The sequence below is a fragment of the Phaethon aethereus genome, assembly GCF_964289735.1.
Source record: "Phaethon aethereus genome assembly, chromosome: 19".
Taxonomy (NCBI): domain Eukaryota; kingdom Metazoa; phylum Chordata; class Aves; order Phaethontiformes; family Phaethontidae; genus Phaethon; species Phaethon aethereus.
Window position 1 is genome coordinate 10,641,961 of NC_138595.1, and position 21,088 is coordinate 10,663,048.

At 41.8% G+C, this 21,088-nt stretch overlaps 1 protein-coding gene across 2 annotated transcripts in view; it reads left to right on the forward strand.

Annotated features, from left to right (window-relative positions):
- AUTS2 (activator of transcription and developmental regulator AUTS2) overlaps window positions 1-21,088 on the forward strand; it is a 795,462-nt gene that overhangs the window by 349,705 nt on the left and 424,669 nt on the right. For both annotated transcript variants that reach the window (XM_082008612.1, XM_082008613.1), the window contains exons 3-4: window positions 6,779-6,880; window positions 15,172-15,207. In XM_082008612.1, the coding sequence (XP_081864738.1) occupies window positions 6,779-6,880; window positions 15,172-15,207 (138 nt within the window). The remainder of the gene's footprint in view (window positions 1-6,778; window positions 6,881-15,171; window positions 15,208-21,088) is intronic.

The following is a 21,088-nucleotide window of genomic DNA, read 5'->3' on the forward strand; positions in this document are numbered from 1 at the left end:
ACCCTTTAATCCACTGATGTTATACTTCTGATTTCTATACTCAGTTGTTCTGTTGTTTAGAGTCAATTATGCTTCAACCTGAATTGTCATATTTTGAAATCAAAGTTAACAGATTTTAAGGGAAAAATATGTCTCATTTAAGTCCAGAATGATGCTACAATACACATTTTAGTTCATTGATGATTTTTCCATCCTGGTGAGTGGGTGGGGGTTAGTGGGAACTGCATTTTGCTCTTTGACCCTAAGAGCACATCAAAGCCAGTCTCTTCAGAGCATGTGGTGACATTCATGTCAGAAAAAGAAACAAACAAAAAAAAAGGTAAAACCAGACAGGGAGTCTGTGTGGTCAGCTCCACAGCTGGGTGCTGGAGATGCTCCCAATGCTGAACCATGCATCATCTTCAGATGCTGAAGAGGCTTCAGTGGTCCATGCCTTCCCCATCACCCCCCCAGCACAGGGTGGTGCCCGCCGCTCTGCCTCCCTCCCCAGGCCCATGGCTCATGCATCGCTGCCGGGAGCTGTGAGGACGCAGCCCGACACAGTGCCAAGGAGCCCATCTCCCTCCCTCCCTGTGACCATGCGGGATGGGAGTGGGTGCAGGCTCTCCCGCCCCCGGCACGCTCCCTCCTGCTTGTGTGCTGCAGGCCAAACTCCTCTGTTTGCTGAGCCCTGAAGAAACAGTGATGGATTCATGATAAATGCTGCTGAGGTGGTCCAGCCTGCTAACTGGGATCTCACCAGGTTCAGCCAGACTTTCTTTTTTCTCACAGGCTGGACTGGCCGTTGCTTCCTGGCCCTGGGCCATCCCGAGCAGCCTGCAGTCGTCAGCAACTGCCTGATTTGCTGGTGCTTCTGCCTAGATTCATGTGTGCAGCATGTGGGAAAAGTATGTGACTGCTAGTAGCGACAAAAATTCAGATCTCCAGAGCCTGGCTTGCATCTGGGCTGCTGGGAAAAGCCCGGAGAGCAAGTGCAGGCAAACTCTGTGTATATGAAGGAGCAAGTAGAAATGTCTTTGTACGGTCTAGGGCTGTCGCCTTGGTCAGGGCAAACTACTGTCATGGGTTTGGGACTGGGCTGTACCTGTCCAGGCATTCTGGAGTCGGGAAGCATTGCTAATGGAGTGCATACAAGTCTGCTGTTCACCATCTGAGCTAAAAAATATATTCACCCAGATAGGCACTGGATCAGAAGAGTTTTGGACTGTCTTGCCCTTGCAAAAGCTGTATAAATAAAGAATTGTCAGGCAGAACCGAAAGCCTAAAATCCTCCTCCCCACAGTAGGGTTATGCCATCCCTTGGGGAGGAGGTGTCCCCGTCCTCTAGGGCTCTGGTAGAAGCTTAGCTTGCTGGCTGTGCTATAATAGGGAGAAGTGTTAGTGTTTGTAACTTTAAAGTATAATGTGGTGAAGTAATCCTTTAATTCCATATGGTGTGGAAACTCAGGCGCCTCGAAACTATACCATAGATTTACTGCTGCCAAATGGTATGGGGTTTTAAATTAAAATATATTTAAAAAAAAAAAAAGAGCTTAGAAGAGCTGCATTAGGGTGTTTTTGACGTGATATATAAGCTCTGTGAAAAAGGCTTTTGCTACATTCTCAGTAGGTTTATTTATTTTGCTTTTTGCTTTGTGCTAACCAGGCACTGCTACTCTGGAGTTATCTAAAGTGGTTTAGGGATCCAGCAAAGCAAACTGTGGTCCCTAGAGGATGATGCTCCCTGTAGTCTGGGGCTCAGCTGCCCTTTCATCCTCCCTTATGCCTCTTAACATGATCGACTGTCTCCATCCTTCATCCTTTTCCTTTCTGAGACAAAAGGCAACAGAGGGCCAAGATGTTACAGGTTATCCTTAGGAGTGGTTTATGGTTTATGCCCGCCATCCTTTCATTTTACAGACATGTCTGACTAGCACTATTCCTGTAGATCTCTCCTACTCCTAAGCCTGTTTATTTAGGTCTACTTTACTCTTCAACTTTGAATGACAGGAGGAAGCATAGCCGAGAGCTATTTTCCCTGGACACAGCTGAATATTCAGTTTGCACTTTTACTGTCACAAAATAGGGCTGAATATTTCCCTGGTGCAAAAATAGTTCCATTAGATTTCAAGTCACTTGAAAAGCTCTCCATGCGCTGAAAGAAAAGTTGCTGTTAGTGCTTACTATTACAGCCATTCATATTGATATTTTTGCATCTATTTTGGTTTATTCATAATCTTTGCTGGTTTTGGACAGTTTCTTTGTGACCTTTAGGCTTGAGCTAGTCTTCCTCTCTTTTTTCCTTCATCAAATGGTCACTCTTAGTGTGGCGTATTTTAGGCCTCTCCATCTCCCCTCCCGGTGCCGTCTCTGTCACCCTCTCACTCTCTGTCCCTCGTGGCAGTTCCAGCTCTGCATCCATTTTGCGTTAGTCTGCAGGGCCGCACAGAGTGGTATGCCTGAAGTTTTCTGGCTGTTTTATGAGCGGCTGAGCGCTTTTCACCAAAGCATGGTGTGGCGAGTTTGCCTTGACTAAGGGCCAAACTCCCACCCGGCCGCTCTCTTACACTCCTCCGCTGCCACAGTGGGAGGAGGGGAAAAAAAAAAAGATGGAAAAGCTTGTCAGTCGAAATAAAGACAGGAAGATCATCAGTTGCTGTCATGGGCAAAAGAGCCTCGACTTGGCGAAAAATAATCTATTGCCAATTAAAATAGATTTGGATAGTGAGAAACAAAACAAAAATTGAAGCAACACCTTCCCCCCTCCCCACCTCGGCTTCGCTCCTTTACTCCTCTGTGTCCCCCCAAGTGGTGCAGGGGGACGGACGGGGGTTGTGTTCTGTCACTGCTCCTCTCCGCCGCTCCTTTCCCCTGCTCCAGCATGGGTCCCTCCCACGGGTGACAACTCCTCGAGGAAAAATCTGCTCCAGCGTGAGCTCCCCAAGGGCCACGGTCCCCTCAGGGAACACCCACCCGCTCCCCTGGGCTCTGCCTCGGGCTGCAGGGGAGTCTCTGCTCCGGCTCTCGGGGCACCTCCTCCCCCCTGCCCCGCCCGGCGCTCTCCCTTCGCCCCCTCGCTCCTCAGGGCTCTGGCATCGCTGCCCTTCCTCGAATGCGCTTTCGGAGAGGTGCCGCCAGCCGCGCTGACGGGCTCGGCGGTGGCGGGGGCTGCTGCAGAGCCGGCGGGAACCGGAGGGAACTGGCAGGAACCGGTTCCTCTCCTCACAGGGGCTCCCGCAGCCCCGCCGCCCACACCGGGGCAGGCACGGCGAAGGCAGGCGGGCTTCATACAGCCCGCGTCGGTACCGAAGGGAAGAATGCAGGCCCAGGTGAGTGCGGGTGTAGAAGACGTGTAGTTACCTGGTTATCCAGTTCTGACAGACTTTCAGTATCCTCCGGTAGATTTAAAGGCATTACTTTACATTACGAAATAGTAGGTTCTGTAGCGCGATAAAAGATTTCCAGGTATATGATGTGATGATGCTAAGAATGACCAAAAGCTCCTAGAAAAGTTCTGGAGACGTGGGTGTGCACCAGGGTCCCCGTCCTGTGCCATTCAGACTGGGCAAGCGGACTTGGGTCACTGATTATCACTTTTTTGGCCTATTCCCCGTCTCTCACACTCGGGGAGTCCTTGAGGCTGTGCAAGATCGTTGCAAGTCGGTGACACTCTGCGTTTTTAGGGGTTTGTGCTTTCAGTCTATAAAATGTCTGTATTTGCTCCTTATGACACCCTACAGATTGATCCCTATATGGATAAATTCACTCCTACTATACGATGAAAATGTGGAGTCAAATGTGCTTTTTGCAAACCCTTCTTTGTTCCCTGCTCAGTGCAAATTAGAAGGGTAACGTCTGTGTTGATGCCGGAGACGACTCAGTGAGATGCTTGAGTGGACATCATGGGAGTTTCGTGCTGGCTTTGCTGTTTGCATGGGGTGCCCTGACAGGAATGATACAGGAATGAGAGTTGTCAGCGTTGCGCTTTAAGTCTTTTCCAAGGAGGACAATTGCATTTTCAAGGCGAAGCTGATTTTAGGGTTCCCATGTGCCCCAGAGTAATGCACCGAATGCACGCAGTGTAACTAAAGAGCCAGTCTTTTATTTGCAGACCCTTTTTTAGCAGCACTATGTTATTTCAACGTCATTTTAATTTTAAGTGGTTGAATCTGTGCGAGTAGATGGAAATGAACCATTGCGTATCCACATTAAGTGTTCTCATGTGCGTTTGTGTGTAACTTTAGGTTCTTAAAAGAAGACAATGGGCACATTTCCATGCTTTATTTTTTTAATTTAACACAGATTGATGGGTTTTGGAATAAAATGTAAACCCTCAACAGTTTGGCACATGGAGAAACTCAACTTGGAAAAAAAGAAAGGAAAATATGAAAAGCTTATAAATCTTAACTTGGACTTACTTCTGAGTTTGCTGTCTAGTCTATGCAGTTCACTTTGTTCCTATAGAGTTTCAGGCTCAGATATCTTGGTCATAGTCTCTTACTCCTTGTAAATTGTGTGTAGAAAAATGACACCTGCTGGGTTTTTCTTCTCTTCTCTGTAAATGGCTGGAATTCGCAATGTAGAAGTAGTGTAAAATGAGCCGTTATGATTAGTTAGCAAATAAGTAATGTGTGAAAATTGTGTACAAAATAAATTGCGGTTCTAAAAATAAAATTTGAGACTGGAAAAAGTTCTTCAAGCCCCGGTTACAATAAGAATTTTTCCAACATTGAGTGGATGTTGACAAAAGACTGAGTCAGGGAAACTTGATACATTTTCCTTTGGGTGGTTAAATTTTAAACTTGGGACCATAAAATTACAGTACACAGTGGTCCTAGATAAGATCTGTGAGTTACATATAAAGGGTAAGACTTCTTGAATTAGTTATCCTCCCTCCGCCTCCAAAAAATGCTACCTAGATCTATTAAATCTGACTGATAAACCATTCCAGTTGAAATAAAAATCTTTTTCCTTGAGATTTTCTGGCTGAGCTGTGGAATATTTAGTTTATTTATTAAGTTTTAAGTGTTTGACAAATAGCTCTAGTTCTTATGTTACATTTTCTTTGAGCTGAGAGTACACCTGTGCCAGTTTTTGCAGTTGTGCTCATGCATTGCAACTCAATTGTGTGTCTGAGCCTGTAGTTTGATGTACTTTCTCTTGTCGTTCTTTTGACTGAGAGCACCCAAAACTGCCTTTTTCTAATGAAGGGAATAAGGGATGAAGGTAAAGCAGCACAGACATACCAAACATGCAGATGCCATTTGCTCTTGTCGTGGTTGGGAGAAACTGATGATAACCATTAGGGTGAGGATGTTTCGTGCACCCCTTCAGTGAACCTGGGAGGGAAATGCAGTGTGTGTGGGTGTGAATGTATATCTGGGAAGTAAAGCAGAAATTTATGCCTTGTGTGCGTGTGCCTATAAAAGAGAATGTGTGTGAATTTTTGCGTGTGCTTGTGTAGCATCTGTCTGGGAGAACTGGAAAAAAAATGAGGCGAGATAGGAGAAAGGGGAAAAAAAGTTGGTGGAGAGACTTCATGGAGAAGGAACTTTCGGTCTCTAGTGATGAAGTGGAGATGAATGTGATTATCTATTTCTGTACAGTCTGAATAGAAATTGCTATGAATGTATTGATAATTAGAATAAGTTGGGAGGAGTTGTTTGGTATTTTTATATGAATACTGGTAAGTACAGTAGGTGTCTCATAAAATACTTCATTTGGTACCTTGCCAAGTATTTCCTCTGCACTTACCTCTGCTGCCAGTATTTATGTATGTGATTTTAAAACTAAATCTCTTAAATTGACTTTTTGCCAGTATTAACTTCAGAAGTAACCAGTCTTCCCAGAAAGTCAGTTCAAATGAAGCATCAACGAGGCCAAAACAAAATTTTGATACATGCAAGCAAAATATAAGGAAAGATATGTTAAAACAAATACATACGTTTTCAGCATTGCAGTAGATGTAGTTCATAGCTTCCTCTTGCAGTATATGTGTATATGTACTTGTGGACATGTGTGTAATGTGTGTATATGGTAAATAATGTACGTATGTATGTGGTAAACGTTGATTTCAGTACGCTGCCATTGTAACATGTTGACTTGCACAGTCCACAGCGTAAGAGAAAGCAGATGTGTTCTTAACTATATTGAAAGTATAGTTTGTAATTTTTTTTTTAATTTATTATAATGCCAGTACATTTCCTTAAAATTGGTTTGAAAGGCAAAAACAATCTGATACCTATTAAGTAGATCATGTTGTTTTATGAACATTGAGGTTAGTCAAGAATTTTTTATAGTACCAGGCAATGTTGTTAGGGGCTAGTCCAGCAAAAGGCCTCCGCAGAATGCTGGCTGCTCCTTGTCCTGGGGAGATTTCCATTGATCCTAGATCCCCAATACTCTCATGCTGTAATGAGGGAGGGGTTGCTTCTTCACGTGCTTTGATGTGACGGTAACTTTAAAAACAGCATCTATGGCGTAAATAACATGAGAAGTCTAAAAGTTCCCAAAATGAAGGTCTCGGACTGTGATTTCTGTGGGATGCGAACGTTGCCTCCTTCTACCTGCAGGATCTCAGCCCACATGTGAGCTGTTGTGCACGTGAGCTTGCTTTGCTCTCTGCATTCATGGTCTCACCTTGGCACCAAGGCTGCGCCATGCTGGTGCCACACTGCAAGCTCCATGTAAACGCTGCTTTGTGTAGATGTGGGGTTGAGTTAAAGAGGAGCAGTGGACAAGGGGACTTACCTGAACCAGACTAAACTCTTGCTCTCTTTGTTTTTCCTCTTTCCTGCAGCTCAAGCCAGGTCAAAACAGTTGCCGAGACAGTGACAGTGAAAGCGCCAGTGGGGAATCGAAAGGTTTCCATCGAAGTAGCTCTCGGGAAAGACTCAGTGACGTAAGTAAAACTCCTGCAGCCAAATACTGCTCTGATTAACTCCTGGTGTAGTTTTCTGAGGGGTGTAAATCATAACAGCATTTGGTTTCTGGGATGATTTGTTGCTAAAATTCCCTTCCCTTTGTGGGGGTTGGGAGAGGAAGAGGTAACTTATGTCTCCTGCCTCAGTTCAGTAAACTTCTTAAAAGTTTGGTCTGTGTGAAAACACTTGTTCATTTTGAAATAGTTGAAGGCCATTTAATGAAGTTAAAATGCTCTGCATAGTTGAGAAGTGAGATGGCCTCTTTTTACCCCAAGTGGGGAAGGAAAAGAATGTATTTCTTTGGGCTAAGTCCTGTCTTTATGAAAAGTATTACAGTATCTAGAGAGACTCAACTAATTTGTATATAATGAATTGATATAACATGGCCAACAATAGCATAAGCTCTGCCTTTATTGCTCTACCTAAACTGCTGTGGAAGGTCCTAAGATGGCAACTCTGTGGAGAATGTTTCTCTCCATTGAAGAATGCTGGCCATTCACTGAATGACACGCATGAGTTATTCTGACATGTGAATGACTACAGAAATCTTTCTATTGCTGCAATGAGATTATTATTTATTATGTGTACCATCACAATCCTTGAGTGTTTTATTCATGGCTCTGGGTCCTCTGTGCTACATGCCTTACAACACAGAATATAAAGACAGCCCTGTCCCAAAAGGGTATCTAAATTGGGGATTTTGTAGGTCAGATGCTTTGCTGGTAAAAGCATGGATAGCTACAGCAGTCAGACCAATTTGTATCAGCCAGCAATCTGGCCCTACTTTTAACTAACCCTCATTTTGGAAATGGGGATTTTATCGATAGCATGTCCGTGTAGATTTGGATGACAGATACCAGATGGTGTCCTCTATAGGCCAATCCAATAAAACTGAATTGAGCGGACATTAAAAGAAAAACCTTTGTAAAGGATACATTACGTTGTGCAAATTTAAGCCTGAAGGCATATAGCTGGCAATTTTCACTGAATTGTGCATATCACTGGAACAGCTGCCTGATTTTTTTTTTGTTTTACTGTGAAGGTGTGAAATCTATAGCACTCTCTTTGCTCATCCCTTTGTCACATTCTTTTAGAGGTCCAATCCTACCCCAGAGCCAACCTTTTTGGGTACATTCAGCTAGACACTTCAGAGCCTGCCCTTCATAGCTGTTAGGTGAGGTCAGTCTTAGGGCTGTAAGGTATCTTTGGAAGAGGAGAGTGAAACCAGAGGAGATAGTAAGTGAATGCTCCCTACAGGTAGCAGTGGATGGCAGCTGACTGTCAGGCTGTCGCCGTTGCCATCCTAGTTTGCTCTGAGCTCTATGGTAGCTGAGAAGTCACTGCAATGAACTTGACAATTACACAGCACCTTCCAGCAAAAAATTTCACAGCTCCTTACAAACATAGGTTTAATTTAGCCTTGTCACTCTCTTGCAATGTACTGAATGGATAGCTCTGAGGCTTATTTGAGCTTCCCATCAGCTCATAGCATTGCAGTGCCAGACCTGGCAGTGAGAGGAGAGTCCTGGTTCCACTTCCACCGATCAAATACAGTTTTTCTCTGATGTTTTTACAATACTTACCCTTTGTCTTGGCTCTATGGTGAATTAAAAGGAAGTGGAGAGCAAATGTAACTTCCCTAGTGTACCTGAGAGAGAAGATAAGGATTCACAGGTTGGTCAAAAGGAACGTTATGTAAATATATGTGAAAATGTGTATTTAAAAATGTTACACGTAATTTATATTTTGCTTAATAAGTAAGTTCCTTTATGCCTTGATAATTCATTGCAATACAAGCATGTCTCTCTGTGGTCTGGTGTTGCCAGTTCAGCTGAGATGTGAAAAACATGCATGAGAGAGCTCTCATTTTGCCCGAGTGTGTGGTGGCCTTTCCCAGACTCTCTCAGTTAAGAGAAGTAAATACCATTCTGCATTTCTCTCTCTCCCAAAGATAAACACCCCATGGTTTTAAATGATAGGGCATTAAAAGGGGTAGTGATACTTTCACTTCCACAATGGGTGAGCCCGCCTATGAACTGTCCCCATATGCACAAAGAGGCATCAAGAGCTTAATAGCGTTATTTTAAATAATATCTTTTGAAGGCGTGAGTTGTCTAATGATATCTACTAATTACCGTCCAGAAAAAAACTACAGACAAAATAGTAAGTTTTCTCTGAAGATCCTTTTCTGTTTTTACAACTATTTTCTCAGAAAAAAAATATGCAAAAAGTTGTGTACTCAACAGACAGTAGAACAAAAATACAAACTATTACAGACAGATTAACCCTGAGGTCAGAAAGCAAATTTTGGACATGAAGTATAATGGATCTCTACTGATGTAGCCTGACAGCATTGTAAGATTAGGCATGGCTACTGCATTGAAATATGTATAATGAATGAAGTGCATATACTCTAGGTGGATGATCAATTTTCAAATCCCTAGTTGTAAGTAAGCTGTTGAAACAGAAATGTTGGCTTCATGAGCTTTAATGCAGAGCCTAAGTGATAGCTTAGTGACAGATGCAGAATGAGGGAGATAGTATAATGAATATCCAGTTGCAAACTGACATGTCAGTGGCTTCATTCCCTCTCCTGTCAGATATCTTTCAACTCTGCATATTGTAAATGTACCTACAGTCCTTGGATAACGCAGATTGATGCAAAGTGTGTTTACAAGGGATGACTCCTTTCCAGACTAATGAGATCCAGGCAGGTAATTTGCAGCATTTGTGAGAGAGGTGGTCAAAAATGAAAAGAAGATAATTCAATGAAAAGACCATGTTAAACAGGAGACTTTTCTCATAATGAGGCTTGAAATAGCATCAGACAGTAGGAAGAGGAAGATCCTATGTTCATGTCAGATGCAATGCAGTGAGACTGATTTCCATCAACTCCTTTCTTTGTCCTCATCTCTCACACGTGTACACGCACGCACACACCCCTCAGTGACAGAACATAATTAGCAGTGAACTTGACCTCTGCTAGATTAATGATTGCTCGAATGCTCCATTGCAAGCGTTTGACAGTGCCCTAATACATCTCCCCGTTTGAATTTCATAAACCCATTTCTCTTTGCCTTTCTTCCCTATATAGTATTTTTTCGAATGACAACTTGTTTTTTCCTTTATGGGCAGAGGTAGCTCCAGGGGCCTAAAAGAGAAATTGGAGAGCTGCTCCTCGTTTATATATAGGGTGCTATAGTCAGTTTAATCTCATCAAAATCTTGCCAGTAGTAGAATTCATTTTGTTGAGATTTTGCTTGGAGACAAGATGGCAGCACTTTCTCTTTTCCTCAGCTTGGAGCTCAGTCAACTTGTTTTCCATATCTTTCTGTATGTATTTATTTTTAATTGAGTCTTCCCACTTTGGAATACGTGGGGTACTCTTTAGCCATGTTTTGCGAAGCAGCCAGGAGCTTATTTGAGGAAAACATGAGAATTACAGCTAACCTGGATGGTAGATACATAGAGTATTCAAGGGTTCAGCCACCTCTTTGCTAATCAAAAACAAATAAAAACCCCCTGATTTCTTTGATCCACATTCCTGTATTCCTGATCTACCACAGAACTGAAGCTCACCCTCTGCTGTGAAGTCACTGCTAGTCCTGTTAAAAATCTGATGCCTGTGAAAGGAACCTTGCTCATCATTTTGGTAACGACGATGCAGTGGCAGTGCAAGCCTGTGCAGACGGGAGAGGGCTGACAAGCTGCTTTGGGCACCCTCAGCCCCGCCTGCTGCTTCTGGTGTTGGTTGCAGGCTTTCAGTGAGGGGATGAATAGTAAAAGCCTCTCACATGTGGTCATCAGCTGGGAGGCAGCACGGGTCTTCCACTCGTGCCACACAACAGAAGCGTGGACTGCCTGGCTTCTGCGTGCTTTTGCTGAACAAGGAATTACAAGCCGGGAGAAACAGTTGTTACCTTTCTGTCTGGAATATCGTTCCAATTCTTGAATAGGGAGTGGAACAGGAATCTTTCCATTTGTCCCCTACATTAAAGGTCTCGTCTTGAGCTCTCATCAAAGCTGACAGACTCTTTTCATGAACACGTCCCTTTCCTCAGTGTTCTGTAGCTGTGTGCTCCTGCTGCGCTGTGTACTTTGCGCTTGAGAATAGATTACAGTGAGGTATCAATGATGAATAAGGCCTTGGGGTGCCCTTCCCACCAGGTCCGTTGCTGTCTGCTTTGAAAAGGAAGGTGTCTACGTGCCCAGTGATCCTGTGGGCAGCTCATGGTTTCGGCTTTAAATGTGGGATATTTTAAATTCTCTGTCTCCCATCCCTCCCACCTGTGTACCAAGCCCAAAAAAAGACAAATTGAGGAACAGTGTTTGGGTTATGTGTTCTGAAATCCTTAGTACTTTTCCTTCTCCAGAACATCCCCGGTAATCTTGGCTGGATCTAAAGTGGAATAACATCAGCAAAGCTCAGTGTGTGTTTGTGTGTGTGTGTACCAGAAGCTGATCAGCTGCAGTGGCTGCTTCTTTGTGTGTGTGTGTGTGTGTGTATGCGAGGGTGTGTATGTGTGTGCTTGTGTGTCTAAGGCTGGGTGCTTAAATGCTTTGTTGCATTATGTTAATTCCTCGGCAGTGCAATCAAATTCATGTCGTAATTAAAGCTGTCAGTTGGAAGGCAAGCCAATCGCCAAGAAAACACAGCATAACAAATGAAGTGAAATGATTCTGCGTGTAGCTATACAATGCTTCACCAGGCATGAAATTAAATAAGTAATTTGATGTTGACATCAGAAATTGAAATGATACCCACTGTTCCTTCATTCAGTCAGACCTGCATAAACAATAGCCAGAACAAATACGTACAACACAGTCTTTCTCTCCACCCAGCTCCCCAAGTAATGCACAATATATATGCAAAATGGGTATAACTGTGCCTTCCAAGACCTCAAGGATGTAATTTTCTTTGGTACACAATAAACTAATGCTTACACAAGGGTTACTACATTTTTGCTCCTGGGCCAAAAGTTCTCCTTAAAAAAGGAAGGAAAGAAGGGGGGGGGCGGGGAAGGAGCAGAAGGAAAATAACAAAACCAAAACCCTGTTAATTTTAGAGCAAGTGACTTGCATTTTGCTGATGGGCACCTGATGCAGGCTTCTGCTGGTGGTTGTGTGAATATCAAATAGTATATCTAATGTCGAATTTTACAAAGGGTTTTGGAAAGTGAAACCGTTACCTCTATTATAGGCACACTTTATATAAGAGATGTAGAACCATCCAGTGCAGGATCACGACTCACCATGGGCTTGTAAAGATGCTGCATACACAGTATCATATTCATCAGTTGGTACCAAGGCTGGGCACTGGGTAGTAGGATCCTTTTCGCTATTGGGAATTATCAAAAAAGGTGAGAAGCTGTCGTCTTGCATAGCCCTCGCTTCAGCCTATATGCTCTGTCAACACACAGTTCACAACACAGCTGACTTAGTCATTCATGCATGTGCAATACAGTCTTTCTTACTTCAATTAAAAAGAGTTTGCAAACTGTACTATCCATATGCAGCATGCGATATGTGAAGGGCTGTATTTCCATCCAGCAAACTCAAATGCCCTGAAAATGCATAGTCGTTTCTTTTCAGTGAAAGTCATTTGACTGCTATGTTTTGACTGTCCTCCCATAGCCATTGCAGCATCGCTTTTAAAGGAATGGAAATATTCAGTGGGAAATACTTTGTTTGCTTATTCTTTTTTCTTCCTTTTTATTGTTTTGTTTTGATACTTGATCCTTCCAAAACTTGGAAGAAAAAGCAGACAAAAATTACACACAGATGCAGAATGCAAACTTTGGAGCTTTCAGCCTGTAAAGTAAGTTTTAAACGTTGTGAGTAAAAGAGTGGGACCCGATTGGCATCTGTACATAGCTTAACAAAAGCAGTTATAATGATTGCACGTGTTGTACTTTGTGGGTAGATCTCTAGCTTAAATTAAAAGAATTTAAATGGCATGATGCAGAAAGCAGAATGAGTAAAGTGAAAGGCAGTATATATGATGTGCTTTACCAGGAAAGTAAATGCATTAGATACTAAACAGGAGTGTGCTGAAATGTGCTACCAGGTGTTGCAGAGCCGCAGTCTACGGGCCACAGTGGCTTACAAAACCAGTGTATGTGGCCCACGAAGGGGACTTTCTAGCTGGAAACAGTAGCTGGGCTGTGTGATGACTGGGGCTGTGGCGGTTACCAGGTTATTCCCAGCTGCATGGTCATGGGGACGTAGAGGAAAGCAGAGCAGTCAGGCTGAGCCCAGGGTCTTCATGGCCATCTGTTCCCAAATCTGCACTGCCCATTCCTCTGCACCACAGTGAGATGCTGCTACAGAGGCGCTTTCAGGGGCGTCTTCGCTGGGACCAGGTGGGTCTTGCTGTGGATGATGGTGGCAGAGGGAGCTTGAGGACCCAGAGCAGCAAGAGTGGGGCCAGAAGGACTTAGGAATGTCTTTCTGTGGAGCTCCCCTTGCACACTGATAACCAAATCTGTAGACTGCAGATCTCGAGTGGTTCAGTAGCTGCAACATGTAAGATAGAGGGTATTAAGAGACAGCAACCACATACCTTCCAAATTTCCGTAGCAGTTTTGTTTGTTCATATAAGATGTCCCAGCAGAGTTTGTTGATTTTAGGATATTGGTACCTTTGTGACTGCAAAGGTGATTTCCTCTTGCTAAGTCTTTAACTTCTAATGTCTTAAACCAGAAGGCCTTCCCCTCTATGTACGTAACCTCTCTAAGCCTCTCTTTTTAATAGTGCTTTGATGAACACACAGTTATATTCTGATTATTTATGATGAATTTTGTTGTTAATTTTAAATTTCTTGGCACAATCTATTTCTGCTGTGCCGAGTTCAGTAAAAAGATAACGTGAGCCCCTTGTAGGGGTGTATTTTCTTTTATGTCAGAGCTGCGCTCTGTGATTAGACATTGAGAGAATTTGCTGTTAGGGTTCCCTGCAGTAGTGTCTCAGAACAGTGATGCAAATTCCGCGTGTTTCCAGTGGTTTGCCAAGGCTGGTTGAGGCCTCTGTGCAGTTCCTGGTAATCACTGAGCTGTGTCACTACTGAAAGTGAGATTGTGCTACAGAACAGAAACAGGACTTGAGCTCTAGGTGTTAAAGACTGGTCATCTGGACAACCCACTGCTCACTAAGAGAATTACGCTCTGCATTTCGCTTCCCTGTCCATTGGCTAGCCTGGCTTGAAGTGTTTCAGGTGGTAGGGCTGTAGTGCTGGGAACTGTTCACCCTTTAATGTAACAGCCAGTGACCTGGATTAGGACTGAGATGTTTAGGTCTCTCGCCGTCCCTCTCAGAGAACCTGCTGTGTAATCCCCATTGCTTAGATGAAAAACTAATGAAACAAAACCCTTTATCTCCTTAATTCCTGTGAATGTAGAGGTTGTGATTGTGTCCCACTTAAGCTGAATTTCATGATGCATTTTTTCTAAGCATTTAAACCTTTTGATTAATTTCCATGGTAGTAATATTAGTTTTAATTATTTTTATGGGTTTGAGTTTTGAAATCTATTTCACACTGTAGATAATTTGTTGTTTGTTTTTTCTTTTCTTTTTAAATCCTTGGTTTGTCAAACAATGTGGACATCCAAATGGGAAATTGTAGTGACTGTGTTCTCCAGGAAATGGTACATTGACTGAAGCGGCTTCTCTGTGCCCACGCATTCTTTACATTTCAGACTACTAATTATGTTTACAAAATGTCTCATTTTAGAAAAGCACTATGTGTGTACTAACCAGGGCCTTTCGGGAATAAATTGGCAAACAGGTCATACACTGAAAAAGTCATCCAAACCCACCGGGCTTTTTGATTTGAAGTCAGTCTGCATTTTTTTTCTTTTCCCCCTCCCACCTGCCCCTTTGTGGCCACAAAGCTGAGTAGCTGGAGTCCAGGGCATTGAATGTCAGCATGTCAGGGAGGCTGGTTGATGAGTGTCTGTTTAGTCTCAGTGCAGGGCGAAATGCCATCATTAATTCATTACCCAGCTGCCTGTCAAATAAATTGGCAATTACGTCCACCGCAGAAGCTTGGAATTCAGTAAATAGCACGTTACCATCTCAGAGTCGTTGAGAGATGTAAAGGGAAAAATTAAGCAACACCATGTTTGTTTCAGTAGCAGATGACAAGGGGCAGCACATTGGTGCTGTGATGTAGTGATGAAAAGCTTGGAAAGGGCTGGTAATGAGCCATGTGGATTGGAACGTGTTAAAGACCATCACTGACTTTTCACTTTGTCTTTGTGTTTTATTGCAGAGCTCAGCTCCTTCCAGCTTGGGAACAGGCTACTTTGTAAGTGTATCTCAACTTTAACACATGTGCCTCTCTACAGCATAGCATTACCCCTGAAACGAAAGTGCCTTATTATATGGAAACAAGAATAAATAACCAATCTCAGTCTGCCCAATAGGTTAACTTCTCTTTTTCTATTTCTTCCTCCACAACTGCATTGTAAGTATTATTTGAGACATGGTGGTCAATGTTTTCCTGAACTAATCCGGTGTCATACTAATTACTACATACATTCCAACAGTATTTAATTTACACAGTTATAGCAAATAAAATGAACCTGGTCTTACCAGCTCTCTGATCTGAGATGGTAGAATCTTGATTTTCCCTTGTACCAATTCTCATTGATTCATAGACTTTAAAGAACCCATTATGGCAGTCTTGTCTCATCTCCTGTTTACCACAGTCCGGAGAACATGAATCAGTGATTTCTACCTGTTGGTTAAAAGACCCATGTCTCACAGATGATCTTGGAAAATGCAGCTGTAATTGTATTTATGCTAGATTTACATTTTATGCCATGAGGAGAGGATAAGGCCCTAGCTGGTTTGATAATTGATCAGTCTTTTTTTTGTTATTTATTTGCACGTCCCTTTATTGATTTAACAGTCTATATTCATACCTTTCTCTCTGTTTACTCCCACATTCATCAATATACCTTTTACTTGCATAGTTAAGTTTGGGAGTAAAAAATGTTTTCCAGTCAATCCAATGCACTGTTTATTTTCCTCCAAGATTTGTGTTTAAATTGCTTATATCCTGGTTCACTTGTAACTTAGGCTATGTTCTCCAAGCGTGTCTTTTCTGCCTTTATAACATGTATAGGAGACCTAGAGCATTCCGTATGTCCAAAAACAGGTGGGTAAAACGGAGTGAGACTTTTTCTATGGCATCGCTCTATATAGTTAATAGTATAATCAAAGCCTGCTTCTATCTTTTCATCAAACTCTCGCGGAAAGAAAACTATATAGTATACATGATTGGAAAACTTTGTTGCTCTCTTGTCAGATTCCCAGAGTAATTTTCTTCCATTAGTACATGGTGAAAGTTAGGTTTTTTTCAGAGAGGTCTGTGATCCTATAAGAAAGTTATGGGATTAAAGTGTGTACGTGTGACTTCACACATAAAGTATAATATGCAAGCACAGAAATTGCTTAATACCTGGAGAAATGCTGTGTCCTGCTGGATTTACATTGGACTTCTGCACAAGCTGAATGTTCATACTTCTGCCAGTGGTAAGGTCTGAAAAGAGCACGATCAGTTGAAAAAGTTTTGTGGTAGTTTTTCTAATTGCACCTAAGCTAAAACCAGTGTAAGGTAAGTTGCGAAACAGGAAAAAACTGGTTTCCTTTTTTCAGCACTTCCTCTGTTTTGTGCATATGTATTTTTAAGAGGAAGGGGATGAAGGGAAAAATAATATCAAATGGCTCAACATTTATTTTGCATTGCAATTAAAACTTGAATTTTTTTCCATAGTTCAGGGCAAATTGCTTTTCTTTGTCTGGGCACATAAAATTCAAATCATATGAACATACACAGACATGCTCTGGAATGGGACAAATATAATATGGGAAGGAAGGCTTTAACATAAATAAGCCTTGTTCTTCTTATAGCAAGAGCTGAATATGCATGGTTTAAGAACAATGTTCAGCTTCATCTTTAGGAAGCAGAGGTAACAGAAGAAAAGCCATCTGCTGTTCCCTTGCACCATACTGTCTGTGGGTTGGTCCAGTAAAGTGAAAATCTGGAAGGTGTCAACATACCCTGTGCTCCATCAGAAAGCTTGAAAGTTTCCAGCTCCGACAAGTTAGGGATTTAGTAACAAGAAGAAGCTTGACATCTTCCAGTGCCAATGTATCGGCACTTTAAATCATACTAGTGTGGATCTGTGTAGGTGGGGGAGGCATCCCTTATTAGGTTCCATTAATATGATATTTTTAACTGGAGTGTTTCTTATGTATAGTCATAGTAATAAGTTTTCTTTGACTTTCTTTTTCTTTTTTCACTAATAGCTGAGTAGATAGAAAATATCCTTCTGTTTCTATATTAAAACCTTTTTTACACTTACACAGTCTTAGATGACATGTGGGGGGTTTTCTCATCCCTTTTCACTTTGGAAAATTGTTTTTAGGATTATCTTGCTTATTGTTTTAAAAAAGTCTGTACCCTTATTAACTTACATGGGGCAAATAAAACCCAGATGTGTTTTGTGGTACCAGACAATGAGAAAAATGCTCCGGAATGATCCAATTAGCATGTGTTTCTGATAAAAGTAATTACTGTATTATCAAAGTGCAAAAGAATATGCACTTGAATTGACTTCTTTTTTCCAAAGCTTTTAACTAGATAAGACTGATAGGTTTTGTGTTTAGTTTTAACCCAGAACAAGGGTCATTGGTCTCAAATAAAACAATAGTTTTTAGTTTAATAGATAATAATAAAGCTTTTGCCTGCAGACACTATTGGTCAATGTATGTTGTACTTTGGACTATAAAATGTCACATACTGTAGCGCACCAAAGGAAACATAGGCAAACAGGTAAGTTAAAATGGGCTAACAGTAGATTCAGTGTCCAAGCACATCTACTACAGAAAGCAGAAACACGGATGGAAGCAGGTTTTATTCAGAAGTGGATGAACACTGAGGTATGGATTCAGTAGCTTCCATTTGCTGTGTAAATCCAAGTATTAACAGAATCTTTGTGTATAGGCCATGTATGTACATAATGGCGATAATACTTGCTGGACTAAAGGAATCTCCTTTAAGAACCATGCTTAATGGCAGACAATCGGGTTTGATGGGTGGAGGGTCATGTGCCTGCAATGTTTGTGGATGCTGTGCATGCTGCAGGAAAGCAAAAATTACTTTTGGATCCTTTTATTCTATGGAGAGCCTCCTGAAGTCGCTAAGTGTTTAAGGAAACGTCTATAAACCTGATACCAGCAATACAAAACCATTTTTCTAATTTCTGTGTGATAGTTGCATCCTACTAATTCATTATGCACTTCCAGTAGTAGGGGTGAAGGCTGAAATCTTACCTAGTGTTATGCTATAATTAGGTAAATTTGTGAGTGGCAAAGTTGGAGACTGGAATCTTATGTTCTTGTGGCCTCTATGTTAGTGCTTCTTGAAAAGCAGTAGGTAAAGGAAAAATTTGCATGCTCTTGGGAAGGCTTTCGTACTGCCTCCTTCGATAACCCACCTTCAGTGTGAAGTCAATGGAGAGGGCTGGGAACCTCCTTCAGGTGATTCAGCCTAACTCATACCTAACTGGGATGGTCAGAACAGCCATTGATTAAACAGCCTTTCTAATTAGGTGCCTTCAGCAAAGCGGGACACATCCGAGTAACCACTGAATGAGTGTTAATGATGCAAAGTTGTTGAGGAGTTCTAAGTACCTCTCAAAGTCTTTTTTCAGTTAGGAACAACTTATCTTCTACTTCTTTCACAAGTGCTAGTGTGTTCAGGAGATTACCTTGAAAAGCCGTTTTCATTGTTGCTGGAATCTGTTTCACCTGTCTTGGTGCCCCTTGTCAGAGTGGACGCTTTCCTATCCTTGTTCCATACTATTAAATCAGTGGTCAGAACAGACAGGTAAAAATCATTCTAATTCTCTTATAAGCCTTTTGTTCTGGCCTGACTTACTGTTTTCTACGGGATCAGTCCACTCTCTGATTGGTGCGTGTGAAAAAACATTTGGACGTGCTGTTAATATTGCACCCTAAGAAGTCAGAGCTAATTACTTCCTGGAAAATCTCCTGGTTGTCTTTGATATTTCTTGCATTGCAAATTTTCATTGTCTCTCATCAAAGATCGATTATAAGGTAGATTACATCTTGTCAAAAAGTCAGATCTGATAACTGGAAAGTAGTTAGAATTTTAGGAAAAGAACCCCACCTTTTTACCTTAAAAGTGGAAAGTAGAAATGTGTGATTTTTTTTTTTTAACATTGTCCAGCTGTCTGTGATTTCAGGAGGTTGAGAGAGATGTTTTAGAATGATTGGAGTTTGAATAATAGTAATAGCTGCTTCTCTTTTCTGACTACAAAGAATGATTTTTGCTAGTTTTCTTTGTGTATCTCGCACCGAGCCAAATTCACGTTAAAGGATACAGGTGGTGTATTGGTTTGCAACATAAAACTGTACAGAAATCAAGACATAAATAACTGAGTATTTTATTTTTAAACAACAAACCCAAATTCCAAGATTGGCAGGTTCTTTGGCAATTGTACAGTTTCTCTGTTTATAGCAACTTGCTTCCACTTCTTGCATTGGTCTGATTCTGAAGTCTTTGCCATTCTCTGAAGTGGCAATTTCTGAGGGTTTTCTGTTCCATTGTTGTTTTAATGCTTATTTTTGGTTAGCAGGGGTTTTTTCCCGCAAAAAGCACGCAGTTTGTGGGTTTTTCAGAGCTGGACAGAACTTGGTAATCTGGTGACAGAAACAACACTGGGGAGTTGGAAGGGAGAAAGAAACTCCTGTGACACTTCTTTTCCAACCAATGTTCTTGCTCCACCTTAAAAAAAGAAAGAAAAACGAAAAATGTGATTTGCACATGGGCTGGTGACTCAGACAAACATAAATCGTGAGCATATTCCCAAAGGCTCTAGCTAATCAGTTGTGCTATCCAATTTGGCCCTGAGTGGGTTCAGTTCAGCAGATGTTTGCGTAGTTACAGCATGCCACTGGGACAGTGTGTTGTGCAATGTTGCATTACATTACTCAGAGCTCTAAAAACTCATCCCAAGGAGAATAAGTGGAGCATCAGCGGTATTAGTATAGACATGATGGAAAACCAGTATTTGGCCTAGATAAGGGCAGCTATTTCACTATGCAATAGGATGGATTTTCACCTGAGACATTACCTTACAGAAGAAATGTGGAATTAGTTATACCAGCCCATTCCTAGGCTCATTTTCTCAGATAGAGACCTTAAAACTAGATTTTCCTTCATTGCCTGGTCTATATGCAATGTCAGCAATCGTAAGTAGCCTATGTTTTGTTCTTCGAGGTGATCAAATCCGTGATGTTGTTGACTCTCTTCTGGTGGGAATGTGTTAAGAGTCTCCACTCTAGGAGAATACAGTAACACCCGTTGGTCTCCACAGGAGAGAAACAAACAGATTAGATCAAAAGTATAATTGGAAAGAGGTTTAAGAAATTCAACCAGCTAATGTTATAGATGGGATATAATACTGATATAACACATCAGGTACACAGTGATGTTGGTAAATAAAGAGTTGTTGTTCTTGCAAGTAGGTTAAGTTGCTTCGTTATTTTTAGTGCTTGACTTTAGAAGCCAAACATTTAAATGTATTTCGCTTATGTAAAAATGTGTATCCATGGGAAGTACTATGAGGTCTACAAAAGCACTGCAGCAGTGGCTGTTTGGATGGCACCACACCTAATAAACTGTCATGTCCCCTGTGAATACAGTTGAAAAGACAATCCTTGTTATCCTGTGTTTGGCACTATAAATCATTGTTAACAAATCCTAATTTGCTTAGTAGGTAATGAATGATCTCCAATTTTCTCACTGTAATTAGTTTTGCCAACTATTATTGTGAAGGGTATACTGAAATCCATTTTAGCTCCACTTTAAAATCTCCATGTGCCCATTCTTTGCGGAAGTGAAGCTGACAACAGAGGTTATGAATCTTCTGATAGTAAATTCAGATTCAAGAAAGGTGGACAAGATCCCCGGTAGAAATCTCTCTGTGGGTCATAATTACCTATTAGTATTTGCAGACCCCAGTGGAGCAGATTTGGTGTGGAGCAGGGAGACCTGGAAACCCTGGTGTTTCTTTATCTGAAATCTTTTTGGGTGTTGTCTTTGTGTTTTCAGGAGCCATTGAAACTGCAGCTTATTGTAATAGCTGCTGTAA